This window comes from Hirundo rustica, chromosome 24 (assembly GCF_015227805.2).
Source record: "Hirundo rustica isolate bHirRus1 chromosome 24, bHirRus1.pri.v3, whole genome shotgun sequence".
Classification (NCBI taxonomy): Eukaryota; Metazoa; Chordata; class Aves; order Passeriformes; family Hirundinidae; genus Hirundo; species Hirundo rustica.
In genome coordinates this window covers 4941246-4956023 of record NC_053473.1, presented here as the reverse complement: position 1 = coordinate 4956023, position 14778 = coordinate 4941246, and the positions used below count along the sequence as shown (strand labels likewise).

Here is a 14778-nt window from a genome sequence, read left to right as displayed (position 1 = left end):
GAAAACTCGGGTTTGATGCAGCCGAGATGGTGATGCTGACTCACAAGTGTGACCCTTCCTCTAGCCCGGTAGCGACTTTCCTTTTTAATTCCATCTCAGCATCCAGGTGAAACCTTGAGTGGTTTAAGGAGCCGTCTCCCGATGTAAAACCCGCGTGCTGAGCGCTGCTGGTACCCAGGGACTATTTCTGGCCCATGAATAAGTCTCGCTGTGCACACAATACCGCGTTTGCCAGCTCTGCTTTTTGGTTACGCCCCAAGGGACAAACTTCTTGTGGCTTCCTGCAGCAGGTCCTGAGCAGGGTTTGGGGCTGGTGACAGCCGCGTTCGGGAAGTGAGGGATGCAGCGGCGCTGCCTGCAGCGCAGAATGCACGGCTCATCCCTGCAGAGGCACGGCAGCTCCGAGCAGCGCAGTGCTCTGGCTGCTGTCGCATCCCCAGGCTGTCTCCGTGTGGGTTTTGTAACTTTTGCCGCTGCTCTCGTGTCAGATTCCTGCGGAGCAGCATAAAACCACCAAAAATGAGAACTGGATCAGAGCAGCGGCCAGGACAGCGCAGAGCTGGGGGAAACAAGGTGAGAGCTGGGCAGGAGGAGCAGCAGCTCCTTCCTCTCGCTCCTGGGGACCAGAGGCTGCTCCTCCTGCCTGCTCAGGGGCCTGAGGGGCTGAGAGATGCCGACTCCAAATGCTGACATTCCACAGCCCCACTTAGAATGGCTCAGCTCCCTTTGAGCCCCGGTTCTTACGGAATCATCGCTCCGGAGCAGCTTTTCCTGCCCTGGGAAGAGTGGATGAGCTCAGGGAGCTGCAGGATTTTCACTGCACTGGGAAATGCTCAGTGTGGGAGCAGAGAGGAGCAAAGAGCAGAGTTTTTCTTGGCAGTGCCTCTGCAAGGAGGGGATTTGTGCTGCTCCATTGGCAGGACCACGGAATCATGAATCATGGATGGTTTGGGTTGGAAGGGACCTGAAAAGTCCTTGATTTCCAACACCCCTGCCCTGGGTAGATTGGCCACATCAGGTTGCTCCAAACCCTATCCAAACTGGCCTTGAAAAGTGGAAAAAGTGACAAAAATTCCAGGACAGTGGTTTTACACTGGACTTAATTTAACCCCAAACTACAGATATAAAATCTACACAAGCTGCAGGCTGAGCACTGCTGTTCTGACACGTTTCTACACAGATGTATGTGGGAAAAGAATTCGGGTTGAACCAATATTTTGGTTCACCTTTATTGGGTTTACTGCTCCATTTACAATAAAGAAAAAAAAAATCCCCAGGAAAATAACATGAGCTTGTCTGCTCCATTTTAATTTTCCCATGGGATCAATGGGCCAGGACATACCAACGAAAAGATTTACAACCCCCTTTTTTGTGGCCTTTAATTAGGACCGTAGTAACTGCCATTAGCTGATTCGTTTGCTGGTTTGTGGTCTTGTCAGTTTACCCCGTGTTTAAATTCCACAGGGAAGCGTTCAGGGTTAGACACAATCAGTGCTGGAGCTCAGATCGTGCACGTTTCCACTTTGAAATAGCCTTTCGATGAGTTCTCTGTAAATACCGAGCAGTTTGTCGTGTGCTGACTTATCAGAGCTGATTAGGCTTGTGCTTTCTGCTGCCCTGAGGCAGCTGGTCAAAGCTCTCTCTAGTCAAGAGTTTATCAGCCCAAGATCTGAAAGAAAAATCAAACTTCTGACTTGAGAGCCTGGGTGAAAACATCCGCTGCTACTGATTTTCCAACTTGTGAAAAAAAAAATGTTTTGGAGGGTACAAATCTCTAAGAATTCCTTTAATTTCAGCATCTCAGGCAAGGTAACACACCCTGCTGCTCACACGGATTTAGAGAGGCTGTTCAGTTCATAGAATTGCATTTTGCTGGTTCACTGAAATGCTCCAAATTCTCCAATTCTGCTCACCTGGTCAGCCCAGGCTCTGCAGGAGCTGCTTGGGGACCCCCAGGCCAGCAGCCCTCCGTTGGAGAGCACTTGTACAGATGTTGGTAGAAGTTTTGTAAGACACGAATTGAATAAAGAAATATTTATTAAAAACCTTGGTTTCCTAGTGTGCATTTGTTAATTGGGTGAAGAGCTGTGCAAGGGCCTGAGTATCTGACTGAAACTGTGAGTCTGAAATATTGAATTTAGGGGAGGAGCTGGTGGAACAGCTGGGCAAGGCAGAGATAAGGCAGAGATGACGATGCTGTTGCAGAGGCAGAGTAGGGAAGGAGCCTCTTCTGTTTAACTTCCGTGTGAAGACAGCAAAACCTGTGAGAGTATAATTAAAAAAAAAAAAATTCTTTTTCAATAGAACTCGAAAGAAGTACCTAAAATCCAGTGAGCTGACTGCTGCAATCAAATTGTCCCAATTGTAACCTGCCAGGACGAGCAGGACCCCTGAGGGCTCAGGAGCTGGATGCTTCCACATCCTGTGGCCTGGGCAGGTGTGGGATGGAGATGCAGGGGATGTATTTGTGTCAGAGCTGGCAGAACCCCATGGGAAATTGTTCCTCTTATCAACTGAGTAATCTTTAGTCAAGAAATCTCAAGGTGCTTTGGCCTGGGTGCTGTTTTAAAGCCCTGGGTATAAACACCCTGATCTCCTCCCCAACTCCATTCAACATTCACTGCAGGCTCTTGATGTCAGGCATTTTTCATAATCCGTTTTCCAGACTTAGGGCCCAGCTCGAATTGGATTTGACTGATCGGATTGCTTTCTGCTCTAACCTGGGAATCAGCATGGCTTGGGAAAGGCAAATGCCACATGACTTTTCCGGGCTCCCATCTGACCCGTGTTGGATGCCCCTGCAGTTGGGCAGGACCAAAGGTGGAATGATCAGGCTGGAGCTGAGGCTGTTGTTGAAGGGAAGAGGGAACAGGAGCCAAGGAGGCATCACATCCTAAAATACTCCGGGAGATGCAGCCCTGGGGAAAGCGCTGAGCAGCAGGAATGACAGGCTGAGTGTCACTGAGACACACAAAGAACTCACACGCAGACAAGAGATTTTCGCAGAGGTTCCTCTGATCCAGCTCCCAGCTGAAAGAGCGGAGAGAAGAGGACCCCTTTGTTTATTCTTTTACTTTTATACATTTGTGGGTCCAGCAGAAGATTGGCTTTTTGGGGTTTCCACCCCTCAGCCTCAGTGGCCAGACCAATTGTCAGTTACAATTGTTTTCAGGTTAGAAATATGCAAACAAAGGACAGAGAATGAAAAACAAAGGGTTTGTTTATATTACTTCTGTGGGAAAGGTAGAAAAACTGCTCTAATATGTTACAGTAACTAAAAGATCTGACTCCATTTATGAAAATCAAAAGGCTAATAAAAAACTCAGAAAAACCAGGGTAACAGCTGAGGAGCAGAGAGGATCCCCGCACCCAGCTCCGTGCTCAGCCCTGCCCTGTGTGCAGCGGAGGTTTGGGCAGGGGCGGCTCCCCTGGGACAGGGTTTGTGTCCAGGTCATTCCCGAAACTCCTGTGGGCAGGTTCCCCTGGAAAATGTCCTGTGGAAAGCCAGAGTGACCTCCTCAGCCTCGTGCTGGTCACTGCAGGGACTGCTGTGGTCTCTGGTTTTCTTACAGCACCTGTGCGCTGCTGTGCCACAGCAAAATTCCTCTCCTTTCTTTCTTCTTTTCCTTCTTTTCCTCCCTTGCCCCCTTTATTTTCCTTCCTTTCTTTCCTTCCTGTCTTCATGTGTGCTGTTCCTTCCTTTCTTTCCTTGATGTCTTCTCCTTCTCCTTCTCCTTCTCCTTCTCCTTCTCCTTCTCCTTCTCCTTCTCCTTCTCCTTCTCCTTCTCCTTCTCCTTCTCCTTCTCCTTCTCCTTCTCCTTCTCCTTCTCCTTCTCCTTCTCCTTCTCCTTCTCCTTCCTCTTCTTTCTTTCCTTCCAAGTTAACTGCACCTCAGAAGCTGCGCGCTCCGGGCACGCACACGGGGCTGCTTTGGGGGATTCTTTCGGGGTTTGGGGTCTCTGGGGTGTTTTGGGAATTCGCAGGGGTTTGGGGTCCCGGGAGTGTTTTGGGGTCCCGGGGGTGTTTTGGGGGATTCCATCGGGTTTTGGGGTCCCGGGGGTGTTTTGGGGTCCCGGGGGTGTTTTGGGGGATTCTCTCGGGTTTGGGGTCCCGGGAGTGTTTTGGGGTCCCGGGAGTGTTTTGGGGGATTCTCTCGGGTTTTAGGGTCCCGGCCCGGTCCCGGCGCGTTCCTGCTGCTCCCCGCGGGGCCGGCAGAGGGCGCTGCGGGACGGGAGGACACGGCGGGAGCGCGGGGAGATGGAAGGGGTCCCAAAAACCGGGATGGGGACAGGGATGGGGACAGAGGGGTCCCAAAAACCGGGATGGGGACAGAGGGGTCCCAAAAACCGGGATGGGGACAGGGATGGGGACAGAGGGGTCCCAAAAACCGGGATAGGGACAGGGATGGGGACAGAGGGGTCCCAACAACCGGGATGGGGACAGAGGGGTCCCAAAAACCGGTATGGGGACAGGGATGGGGACAGAGGGGTCCCAAAAACCGGGATGGGGACAGGGATGGGGACAGAGGGATCCCAAAAACCGGGATGGGCACAGGGACGGGACTGGGATGGGACAGGGTTGGGGACAGGAATGGCGACAGGGATGGGACTGGAGAGGGACGAGGACAGGGCTGGGGACAGGGACAGCCCTTTTGGAATAACTTTGCCTTTATAAATGGGAATCTGGCTGGTCAAAGCTGCTTCTTGCTGCTCCTTGAGCGCAGAGGGGAGGCTGGGGAGAGCTCGGGCAGGACTGATGGTGTCTGTGCCTGTGGAAGCTGCTCAGAAAATCCGCCCTGAGCTCAGCTCTCTCCTCGTGCTGCTGCAGAGCCAAAGGGCTCTGAGTTTTGTGCTGGTCATGTGCGGGGGAGTCGGTTTTGCTGCAAGAAAGAGAGTTACACTCGGAGTAAACAGCTCAGCCCACCTCTAAGGAGGGGTTGCAGCTGCTCCCTCTTGCAGTGCTGTGAGTGGCCAAGTTGGCCCATCACGGGCTCCTGTCCAGGGTGCTGTGGTTTGTGAGCCTGACAACAACCCCAGAGCAGCTGTTTCGTACTCGTGTGAGCCACTAAATCTGCCCTGCTGGAAACAGCAGGATTGATTGGAAGAGAGAAGAGGCACGACCTGAAATAATATCGTAAAACGTCTTTATTAGCTCACCGTAGGGCCGGAAGTGCAAAAGCTTCCAGGTAAAACTCTGTCGAGCGAAAAAGACGCGCAGGAGAAATGGTCAGGAGGCTGCTTATGAATTGCAAACACCCAGTGCTAAATAACAAAACTCTCAGCTGGGCAAGGAATCCTTCCTGGTGTCCTGTGTTGCCTCACCACGCCTGGGACTGCTCCCAGGGTGAGGAACCTCCCTGCAGGAGCGGCCGGGGCGCAGCCCGGCTCAGCTCGGGGTGTTTGGGGAGAGGCCGCTCCCGCAGCCGCCCTTGTGCGTTGGGGGCTGGCAGCCCTGCCCCTTCCAGGGGCTCCAGAATTCCCAGGCACTGCCCTGATCCCACCTGGAGGTGATGGGCCCCAGGGCCTGTCAGGAATCCTCCAGGGCACTCGGAGCTGAGTTTCACCCCCTCCAAAACCCAGCCAGACACGGGGGTCAAAACCTCCTGCTGCTCGTTTTCCAGGTGGTAAAACGTGCAGGAATAATCCCACAAAGCTTCTCCCCCTCAGGTTGCTGCATTGCTGATTCTGCTCATCTGGAAGCGCTTCCTTCCTTCCAGATGCTTCAGGGAGAAACATTTCCTTACAGTCCAGGGGGTTGTTAAAAAAAGGCACCATTCAAGGTTTTTAGTGCTTTTAAACGAAGAAAAGCCACTGCATTTCACCCCTCCCGTTTTTCTAGCTCGTAAAAACGTGGTTTTAACTCACATTATCACTAATCACTGCTGAGCAAATAATAACAAACGAAGGAAAGAGTGACAGAAGCGGTGACTTCTTGCTCTGGAAATACAGATGGAAGGAGAAGGTTTGGGTCTGCTTTTCCAGGACTCCCCTCACCGGGGCCAATCCTGGGCAGCCCCGGGGTTGGACCCCGCTGAGGGGGTGTTGGCCACAGCCTCGGTGGGAATTTTGGGGTGTTCTCGGCGTGTTCCTGAGCTGCACAGCTTCGTGCTTCTCCCGTGCCCAGGGAGCATCGGCTGTCCCCTCTCTGAGCTCAGCAGCAGCGAGCCGAGGCCACCGCGGGTCCGTGTGGGACAGCCCAGCTCTGCAGCCCGTCCCTCTCCTCCCGCTGCCCCGGGACAGTCTGTCAGTGGGGAGCTGCACCCCACAGCCCCATCGAGGTGACAGTGCCGGGGGGAGGCCGAGGGAGAGCGTCCCGGGGGTTACTGGGCAGCCTGGGCATCCTGCTCCCCCTCCTGAGGGTTCTTGCCGTCGTTCTGGATCAGCTTCACGATGTGTGTCAGGTCCAGGCTGCGGGTGAGGATGTCCAGCAGCACCTCGTCCTTCTGCACGCCCTCCATGAACTCCTCCAGGGACAGCTCACCTGCAGGGCGCGTTCACAGAGCTCCCTTGAACCCCGCTCCTCCCTGCCCGCCCCCCCGGCATCGGCACAGACCCTGAAATCGGGGTCTCAGCACCGGGTATCGCGCCCCAAAGCCCACCCCAGCTCCCACCCTGGAGGGGCAGTGGGCAGCGCCCGCTCGGGCAGCCCAGAGGGGATGGAGAGCTCCACCCTCACACCCTCTGCCAGCTCTCCCCATCCTGGGGGTTTGGGACATGCAGCCTGGAGTGAGGGAAAAGGGGACTGCAGGAGCAGTGGCACTGCCCAAGGAAGGGCCTCACCGTCTCCGTTGATATCGATTTTCTGGAACACTATGTCTGTGAACTCCTCCGCCGTCATCTTCTCGTTGCAGCGGTTGATGGATCGAATGGCCTGGAGGGAACGAGGGGCACAGGCAGTTACTGAGTGCTCTGCAGGTTTGTGTGCCCATCAGAACAAGTGGCCAAATGACCAGACATAAAAGGCCAAACTCTTTTTCAGGGCTAAAACTCATTTTCAAGCAGTTAGGATTTGAAAGGAATAAGTCCTGTCTAAAAAGCTGGAGATTAAAATCACCTAAAAGGGCAACCAATGCTTTACAAGATTTAGTGGGCATCCTGAGATAAGCCAGAAGCCATTCACCTCTGAAAACCCTTAGATTAAATTCAAGTGCTTATCTTAGCCCCAGTTTCAGTGAGCAGGGTGAAGAAGGCTGCCAGGGGAGGACCAGGGGCTGCTGTGTGTCCGAGCTCCAGCCGGGAGTGCCGGCAGAGGACAGCAGCAGGTTTGGGCAGGGTCTGCTAATCAGCCATGGAATTCACGGGGCTGGAAGCTCCTGTGGCAGCATCTCTGCGTCCCTGGGCCCGATCTGTGGCAGGAATGGAAGAGCTGAGCCCACTCACTTTGATGATGTTGAGCAGCTCAGCCCGGTCGATGCAGCCGTTCCCATCCACATCGTAGAGCTTGAAATACCACCTCAGCTTCTGATCCACCTTCCCCTTCAGCACCAGGCTCAGAGCTGCCACGTATTCCATAAAATCTATGTAGCCATCCTGAAAGCAGAAGGTTAGAAGCTAAAGTGAGATTAAGAGCAGAGAGTTAGGCAAGGAGGGATTTTCTTGGTCACTTTTGGAAGTCCCCCCTGGAATTGGTCCCTCCACCCTGAGACCTCATGGAATGCAGCAGTGAAAGCCAAGGTTCCACCTGAATCTGTGCAGAAATGTTGTAGAATCATAGAATTATAAAATCCCTAAGGCTGGGAAAGGCCTCCAAGATCATCAAGTCCAGCCTTGGACCGTTACATGTCGGGGAGGCACGGACTGGGTGGGTGGATCCGGCGTGGGGACTGAGGGCTGACCTGTGCGCAGGGAATGAATGTGCCAGGCATTAATTAATTACCAGCCCAAAGCAGAGGGAATTCAGAGGTCAGAGAGGTTTATGCTGATGAACCCTGATAAATTACCCAGCCTCATCCCGCCTGCACAAACCTACAGCTCCTTTCTCCTGCCAGGGGTCTCATTTCCAGAGGTGTAAATTCAGGAGTCACCCCGGCCTGCTGCTGACATCTCGGGCTGGGAAGCTGTTTCTCCGTCCCTGTGCCATTTCTGTACCTGCTCCACGTTTGGAGCACAAACACTTTTATCTTTGACTTTCCTCCCCGGTGTTTGCCCACCCCAGCTCACACCGCGGTGTTTGAGGCGTCCAGCCGGACCCAGGGCGGTGGCACCGCTGCAAAGCTGCTGGCAGGAGCTCCAAACTGCCCCCAGACACTGCCCGTGGTGCTCACGGCTTCCAGGAGGTTGTTAAAATGCCTCCTGCCCACGGCAGAGCGTTCCCGGGGTGCTTCGAAGGGAAACGGTTCTCACAGCAGTTTGTGGCACTGCCCTGGAAGCGCCCCAAAGCCGTGTGGATGTGGCACTGGGGACGCGTCCCGTGGAGAATGGGCAGAGCTGGGATAGCGGCTGGGCTCCGTGATCTTAGGGACCCTTCCCAGCCTTAATGATTCCATGACTCCCGCTACAAACCAGGGGCAGAGCATAAGCCGGGGTTTTGTCAATGAACAAAGGCACCGCCCCGGGGCCGGTTCCAGAGGAGATCATCGGCTTTATCCCACTGCTGCAGGAGCCAGATTAGGTACAAATAGCTGCTAAAGCCCATTCCCAGCAGGATTTCCTGTGCATCGATTCCCTTTTCAGGCACGCGTTCAAACACGGGGCAGCGAGCAAGGGACAGGCCAAGGCACAAACCGAACACCTGAAGGATGTCGGGGCTGATTTGCATTTTTGTCAATGGGATTAATGCCACTGAGCCCTTGGGTTTGCCATAAAATAAATTCCTCAGCTGGAAGGAGGCGCAATTTCGGGTCATTTGCCAGTAGAGGAGGACGCAGTTTCCTGTTGGGAAACGCAGCATCCATCTGCTTCCCTGGCACAGCTCCTGAGCAGGGGGAGCAGCATTCCCAAATATCTGTTCCGGGACTGCATTCCCAAATATCTGCTCCAGGACTGCATTCCTAAATCCCTGCTCTGGGACTGCATTCCCAAATTGCTGTTCCAAGACTGCATTCCCAAATATCTGCTCCAGGACTACATTCCCGAATCTCTGCTCTGGGATTGCATTCCCAAGCCCCTCCTCCGGGACTACATTCCCAAATCCCTGCCCCAGGACTGCCCCGCTCTGGGGTCGGGCACAGCCACAGCCTGGGCTCAAAGCCTCTCCACGGGGAGCCCGAGCTCCCTTATCCCACGGAATAAAATCAATCCTGGTGCAATCCATTTCCAGTTTCCAACAACGCCACCAGCCCCGAGCCGCGCTGGGACTCGCTGTCCCCGCATGAATGCAGCCCTTGTCCTCACAGCCACTGTCACAACACCCGGCGTCCGAGGATTAAAGGGCACTTCATTTTAAAGGGATCAAAGACTGCCAGATAAAACCCCACTGTTTTAAAAGGGAAATGTCACTTCTGGGAAGAGGCCTCTGTGTCCTTGCAGAGCAGGCAGTGGGTGAAGAGTTTATGCTGGCATTTTTCACGTTCCAGAACTGATTCTACAATTTACGAGGCCGCAGTAAATCAGGCTGTAGATGGGCAGAGCAGTTTCTCTCTCACACCCTCCCAGCCCCAGCACACGGGATCGCAGGGCGCAGAGCACGAGTGGGAAGGACAATATTTACCTTATTAAAGTCAAACGTCTCAAACATTTGCTCAACGTATTTGTTCGCTGATGGACTCAGGTTTTTCAAGCCAAAAAACTGTTTGAACTCGTAGAGGGTGAGCTGGCCAGAAGGACACTCTGTCATGAACTTCTTGTACCACTGGTGGCACTCGGTGGTGCTCAGCTCCTCCACGGATTTCCCATCCATGTTCCCCATCTCCACACCAAGCGCTGGTCCCTTTGCAGCCAAAAACTGAGGGTTTGTGAAATTTAGGGAAAGGAAAAAAAAAAAATTATCTCGCGATTCTTCTTCTTGCCTTCAAAGTCCAGACGTGTCCAGCACTGCAGGGGTCAGAGCATCAGGAAAAGCCGGAGGGCCTGGTGCTGTACAGATTCCAGTGGTGATGGACACAGGAGACCCCTCTTCCTGAGAAAACCCAAAAGCACAAAACCCTCTTTGGACGGGAAGGTGACATTTAAGCACCCAGCAAATCCCTCCCCAGCCAATGAGTGGTGCCAGGCATTAAGAGTTCAGGGTTAAAATAGAAAAGAGGTAAAACGGGGAAGTATTGCAGATTACAGGGCCAGCAGGAGATTAGGAGGGTGGAATTTTCTCTGTGATGAGCTAATCTCTTAATCCACTTAATTTATCATTTTGGGGTGGGGGGGGGCTGGTGTCACATGAGCAACAACTTTTGCACCAGAGCCAGAGTGAGAAGAATGAGAGAAAACTGCTCTGAATCCTCTGTGTTATTATTGCTTTTTGCTCTCCCGTCACCTCAGTCTGCCAGAGGATTCCAGAGGGGCCCTAGAGCCTGGAATTCAGGGAGGGGAAGTGCCACTTGAACTTCTGGAAGAGACACACCAGGAGGGTAAATTCAGTGTGAGGAGACAAATATAGAAACATAACTGCTTTGAAAGGTAAGGGTTTAATGATTTAATTGCAGAGATCAGGAAGAGGAAGGGTCCTCTCCCCCAGGTCTGGGGGTCCCCTGTCCAGTTTTGGTCCTGCTAATTGAGTGATTTTTCCCTCAAAATTGTCCCACACTCTGCCACCCCAGCAGGGTGTGCTGGCATCTGCATTACAAATTCAGCTCACACCAGTGGAGTTAAATGCAGCTTCAATTTCCACTAATGATGGATCACCATGAAAAATTCTCTATGTAAATATGACCAAATCCAGTGTTGTTTTCACTTTGACACACAGCATTCTGAGAAATACTCAGGAATAAAATATCTTCAGAAAGCATCACAGCCCAGATCCTCGGCCAGAAGTGGATGGATGTGACTCCAGGGTCTGTTCCACAGAGATTTTATCCAAAATACACAGTTTATATCAAACAACTGCAGTTATCTAACAAGTAGCAGAGCCCAGTGTCGCTCCTGCAGCACAGTAAATTAGGAAAAAACTCTGCTAAAAAAAGCAGTATTACACAATCATAAAACACTTACGGAAAAGGAATTAAGCCGAGGAACACTAATTGGATGTGCTAATTCTGTACTCGCCACCAGGTCCCTGTTGTGCAAGATGAACCTTGGGTGTGAAGGTTGCTGTGCCGGGCAGGTGAGCGGGGCTGGGTGGCCGCTCGCTCCGTGCCCTGTGCTGTGACACCCAGCGCAGCGGGCACTACGTGACAGGACGAGTTGGACGGGGTTTTTAGAGCAAAATCCACTCCGCATATTTTCCCGGGGAGCAGCGGCAGAACCTCCCCACCCACGGCCGTGGCTCGCGCACCGACGGGACACCGCGGTGGCTCAGCTGCTGTTTCGGGGCTTTATTGCCTGGGCTGCTCTGCTCCCGGCTATGGTTTGGGGCAGTGGAAGTACCTCCACTTCGCGGGCTCGGCGTTGCGCACGTCGACGCGCCGCCGGCCGTGCTGGGTTCCCTCCTGGAAGCGGGCGCCGCAGAACGGCTTCTGCGCGGTGCAGAACGGCGCCAGCGAGTTGGGCCACTCGGGACGGTAGAACACGAACTCCAGGGAGCGGAGGGGATGGACCCCAGGGTGGGCAACGACCGGGATGAAGCGGGAGCCCAGGGGAGGAGCTGGGGGCGGCCGGTTCCGCGACCTGGGAGGTGGGTTGCTGATCTCTGGCGTCGTTTTGGCTTTCTCCATTCCCTTGGTCCTCGTGTGGTCTTTGCCAGGGGCTTCTGGTGGTTTGGACACCTGTGGAGAAAAAGATTCAGAGAAATGGGTGGGAATTGCCCCCACTCCTCGCCATCCCCACCAGGAGAGCCTGGGCAGCTCCTGCAAGGGCAGTCAGGCAGCGTAAGTGCTGAGGAGCCGGGGGTTTAGACATCCTTAGCCAAAAATCTGAGGTGGTGCTGCTTAAAGAGAAAGGGAATTTAAACTCAAATGATGCTCTGGAAGTATGGAAGTGACTTGAAACAAATGCTGAGAAGATACGAATGACACAAAGGACTTGGTTCTCTCTCGATTCTCAGTTACAACTGTGATAAATGCCAGCAGCATACACTCCTGGTAAAGCTGTCACCAGCCACAGCCATGGTTGAAAACCGTTCAAGACAATCTGAAGCACAACCTGATCCAAGAGGATGCAGCAGTGACGGCAGAACCCGGCACTGGCCTTTGGAGTGTCAGCTCAGCAGCTCTGGGTCACTCTGCAGGAGCCCCACAGCTCCCCGAGCCTCCTCCTGCTCTGGGAATTGCTCTCCAAGCCAATCTCCAAGTGGGTTTTCCCCCCCAGAAATGTGAAGGTCCCACACAGGGCACCAGAGTCAGAGAAAGAGCCCTTAGCAGAGGAGGGGGTGGACATGAGCCCCAAGACACACAGGGGGTGACCTGTGACCCACGGCTGCTGCAGGGCTCTGCTCGACTGCAGAGATGTTTTCTGCTGCTGTTACCTAAGCATGACTCAGTTATGTTGTCTTCATTGATGACACCTCCCTGTCAGTGGAAACTGGCTCTTCCCTCAGCAATTAGCCACTCTTCTCCTGCCTGTCCTAAATAAACGCTTCACAGTTTGCTTATTTTTAACCCTGTAAAGAGGTTTCCTACTTTCCGTGACGTACTTGATGCTATTTCTGTTCCCTGGCTCCTAAACCTATTAGAAGGGGAATGCCTGCAGATTGTTTAGAAGTCTCCTTAAAGCCTTTGAGGGTCATCACCAGATCCCTGCAGGTTCACAGGTGCTTTTTGTCACTTATTTCTCCAGATGCCAAATGCGTGACAGGCTGGACTTCAGCACAACGGGGTTATTTCAGAGGATGCTGCTGCAGGGAAACCTCAGTCCCAGGGGATAAAATAATGGGATTTTTGACTCCTGAAAAGCAGATTTTATACCACCCCAGCCATTTCAGCGAGGTTTGTGCACCCTTGCTCTGGACTTAGATTGTTCAGAAATGGTTTTCACACAAAAGTTTGCTGGTAGCTCCTGGCCCTCCTCACTTCGGAAGAGACAAGTACGCACAGGACTGTGCTGATGCCTCTGCACCCACCCAGCAGCAGCACTAAAGTCATTAATTCCCTGCATTTGGGGCGTGGAGGGGAGGCTGGAGCTGCCTTGGCAGCCTGATTTGCTAAGTCATGCAGATGCCTTCAAGATGAGCAAGGCTGGCTGGAGCCCTGGCAGCCACGGCAGTGACGGGCAGGTATGGAGCCAGGGCGTGCTGAGCTCTGGGCTCTGCTCCTGCCGTGGGGCTCAGCTGCCCCATGGCTCCTGATCCTGCTCTGGGGCACCTGGAGCTTTGCAGAAACCTCCTCCCTGCCCGGGTGAATGCACCTGCTTGTGTGATCCCTGCCTCGGAGGGGAAGCACCAGCTTAAGGTTCCTGTGCTATTTATGGCAGCGCCAGCTCTCTGCGCCTGAATGAAGAGTCCCACATAATCCTGTTGCACCCATTCCTGCTTGGAGAGATCCCTAATCCCTCCCAAACTGCCCGATGCCTGCCCAAGCAAATCCCCCAGCTGTGTCCCTGCGAAAGGCTGGCTCAGTGATCGGGGAAGCAGGAAGGGTTCGGTGGTGTTCCCTGGGGAGGAGCCCAGCCCAGCGCTGCCCATCCTGCCCCTGCTCAGGGGCTGTCCCCACACACCCCATGAGCCACACCAGGGCCACCACGTGTGTTCTGCTCTGAGCTCTCAGCACCGCAGGAGCAAAGCTGGCTGATGGCAGCAGCAGGGGGATTTGTGCAGCAGGGACGGGATGAAGAATCTCATGACATCACAGGCACCTTGTCAGGCTGGTCACCCTCGGGGCAAGGATCTGCAGCCCCTGGGGGGTGGGACATGGTCAGACAGTGGCCCTCTGCCCAGCTGTGAGCCTGAGACCCCTACGTGGGCGGTTTTCTCGGTGGTGGAAGCCAGGGAGTGTGGCAGTGTCTGGGGTGGAGGCAGGAGACAGCACCGCCGCTGTGGGCAGCGCTGGGTGTCAGGGTTCTGGGGGTCATTGTGACCACAGGGGTGATTGTGACCATGGGCTGTCACCGGGTGTCACAGGGGCGGTGGGGCTGAGCAGGGCAGAGGTGCAGGGGCTCAGCCATGGGGACCGGGATTTGAGCCCTGGGAGCCAGCGGTGCTGCCCACGCAGATGGGGCACAGCCAGGCTCCGCAGGGCGCTCTGCTGGCCCTGCCACCCCCAGCTGCAGCGTGGGCCCCTGCCCCATTGGCACCAGCTGCTTCTCTGTCCCTGCGAGCTGTTTCCTGTTCTGCAAGCACACCTGAGAGTTTCTCCTCCCATCCCTCATCCTCCAGGTCGCTGCCTGCACTGCACAAACCCTCCTCAGACCTGCGAGTGCAGCAGGAAGCATCCACATCTGAGGGTGCAGCTCCTCACCCTGATGAAAAAGCAGATTGTTCTGCGGTGTTTACCTGAACTGGGATCAAAGGCAGCCTCACGCTGCGGTGTGTTACATCACAGCAGAGCTCACACGGCCTTTTCTATGCCATAAAATGTGCTGGAGATCTTCCAAGCATTTTTCTGAGCTTTGTGCCCAGCCCAGCCCACCAGTCCCTTTCGCTGTGTGGCCTCAGTCACTCAGGAGTGACAGTCATCCTTCCTCAAAAATACACCCCAGCCACCCACCTTGGCAACTTTCCTGTGTCTCTGGAGTCTGCACTTCACAGAAGCCACCGTGCCCAGCAGCACACCCAGCCCGCTCCTCGTGCTGCTCCTGAGCTTTTCCTCCCCTCCCG

The 14778-nt window shown here is 54.2% G+C and overlaps 1 protein-coding gene across 1 annotated transcript; it reads right to left on the bottom strand.

Annotated features, from left to right (window-relative positions):
* Positions 1-6319: 6319 nt before the first annotated feature.
* Positions 6320-9846, bottom strand: GUCA1A (guanylate cyclase activator 1A). Its single transcript, XM_040085647.1, has 4 exons — positions 9649-9846; positions 7380-7529; positions 6780-6870; positions 6320-6480 (listed from the first exon to the last, which is right to left on the bottom strand). The coding sequence occupies exons 1-4, from the start codon at positions 9844-9846 to the stop codon at positions 6320-6322; spliced, it is 600 nt and encodes a 199-aa protein (XP_039941581.1).
* Positions 9847-14778: the final 4932 nt, after the last annotated feature.

What these genes read in the sequence shown, in the direction of transcription:
- GUCA1A (XM_040085647.1), bottom strand. Translation starts at nt 9,846, where the DNA reads ATGGGGAACATGGATGGGAAATCCGTGGAGGAGCTGAGCACCACCGAG. An exon ending in AGCTGCTCAACATCATCAAA is followed by an intron (nt 6,871 to 7,379) that starts GTGAGTGGGCTC and finishes CGTTCCCTCCAG; the next exon opens with GCCATTCGATCCATCAACCG. An exon ending in AATCGATATCAACGGAGACG is followed by an intron (nt 6,481 to 6,779) that starts GTGAGGCCCTTC and finishes CGCGCCCTGCAG; the next exon opens with GTGAGCTGTCCCTGGAGGAG.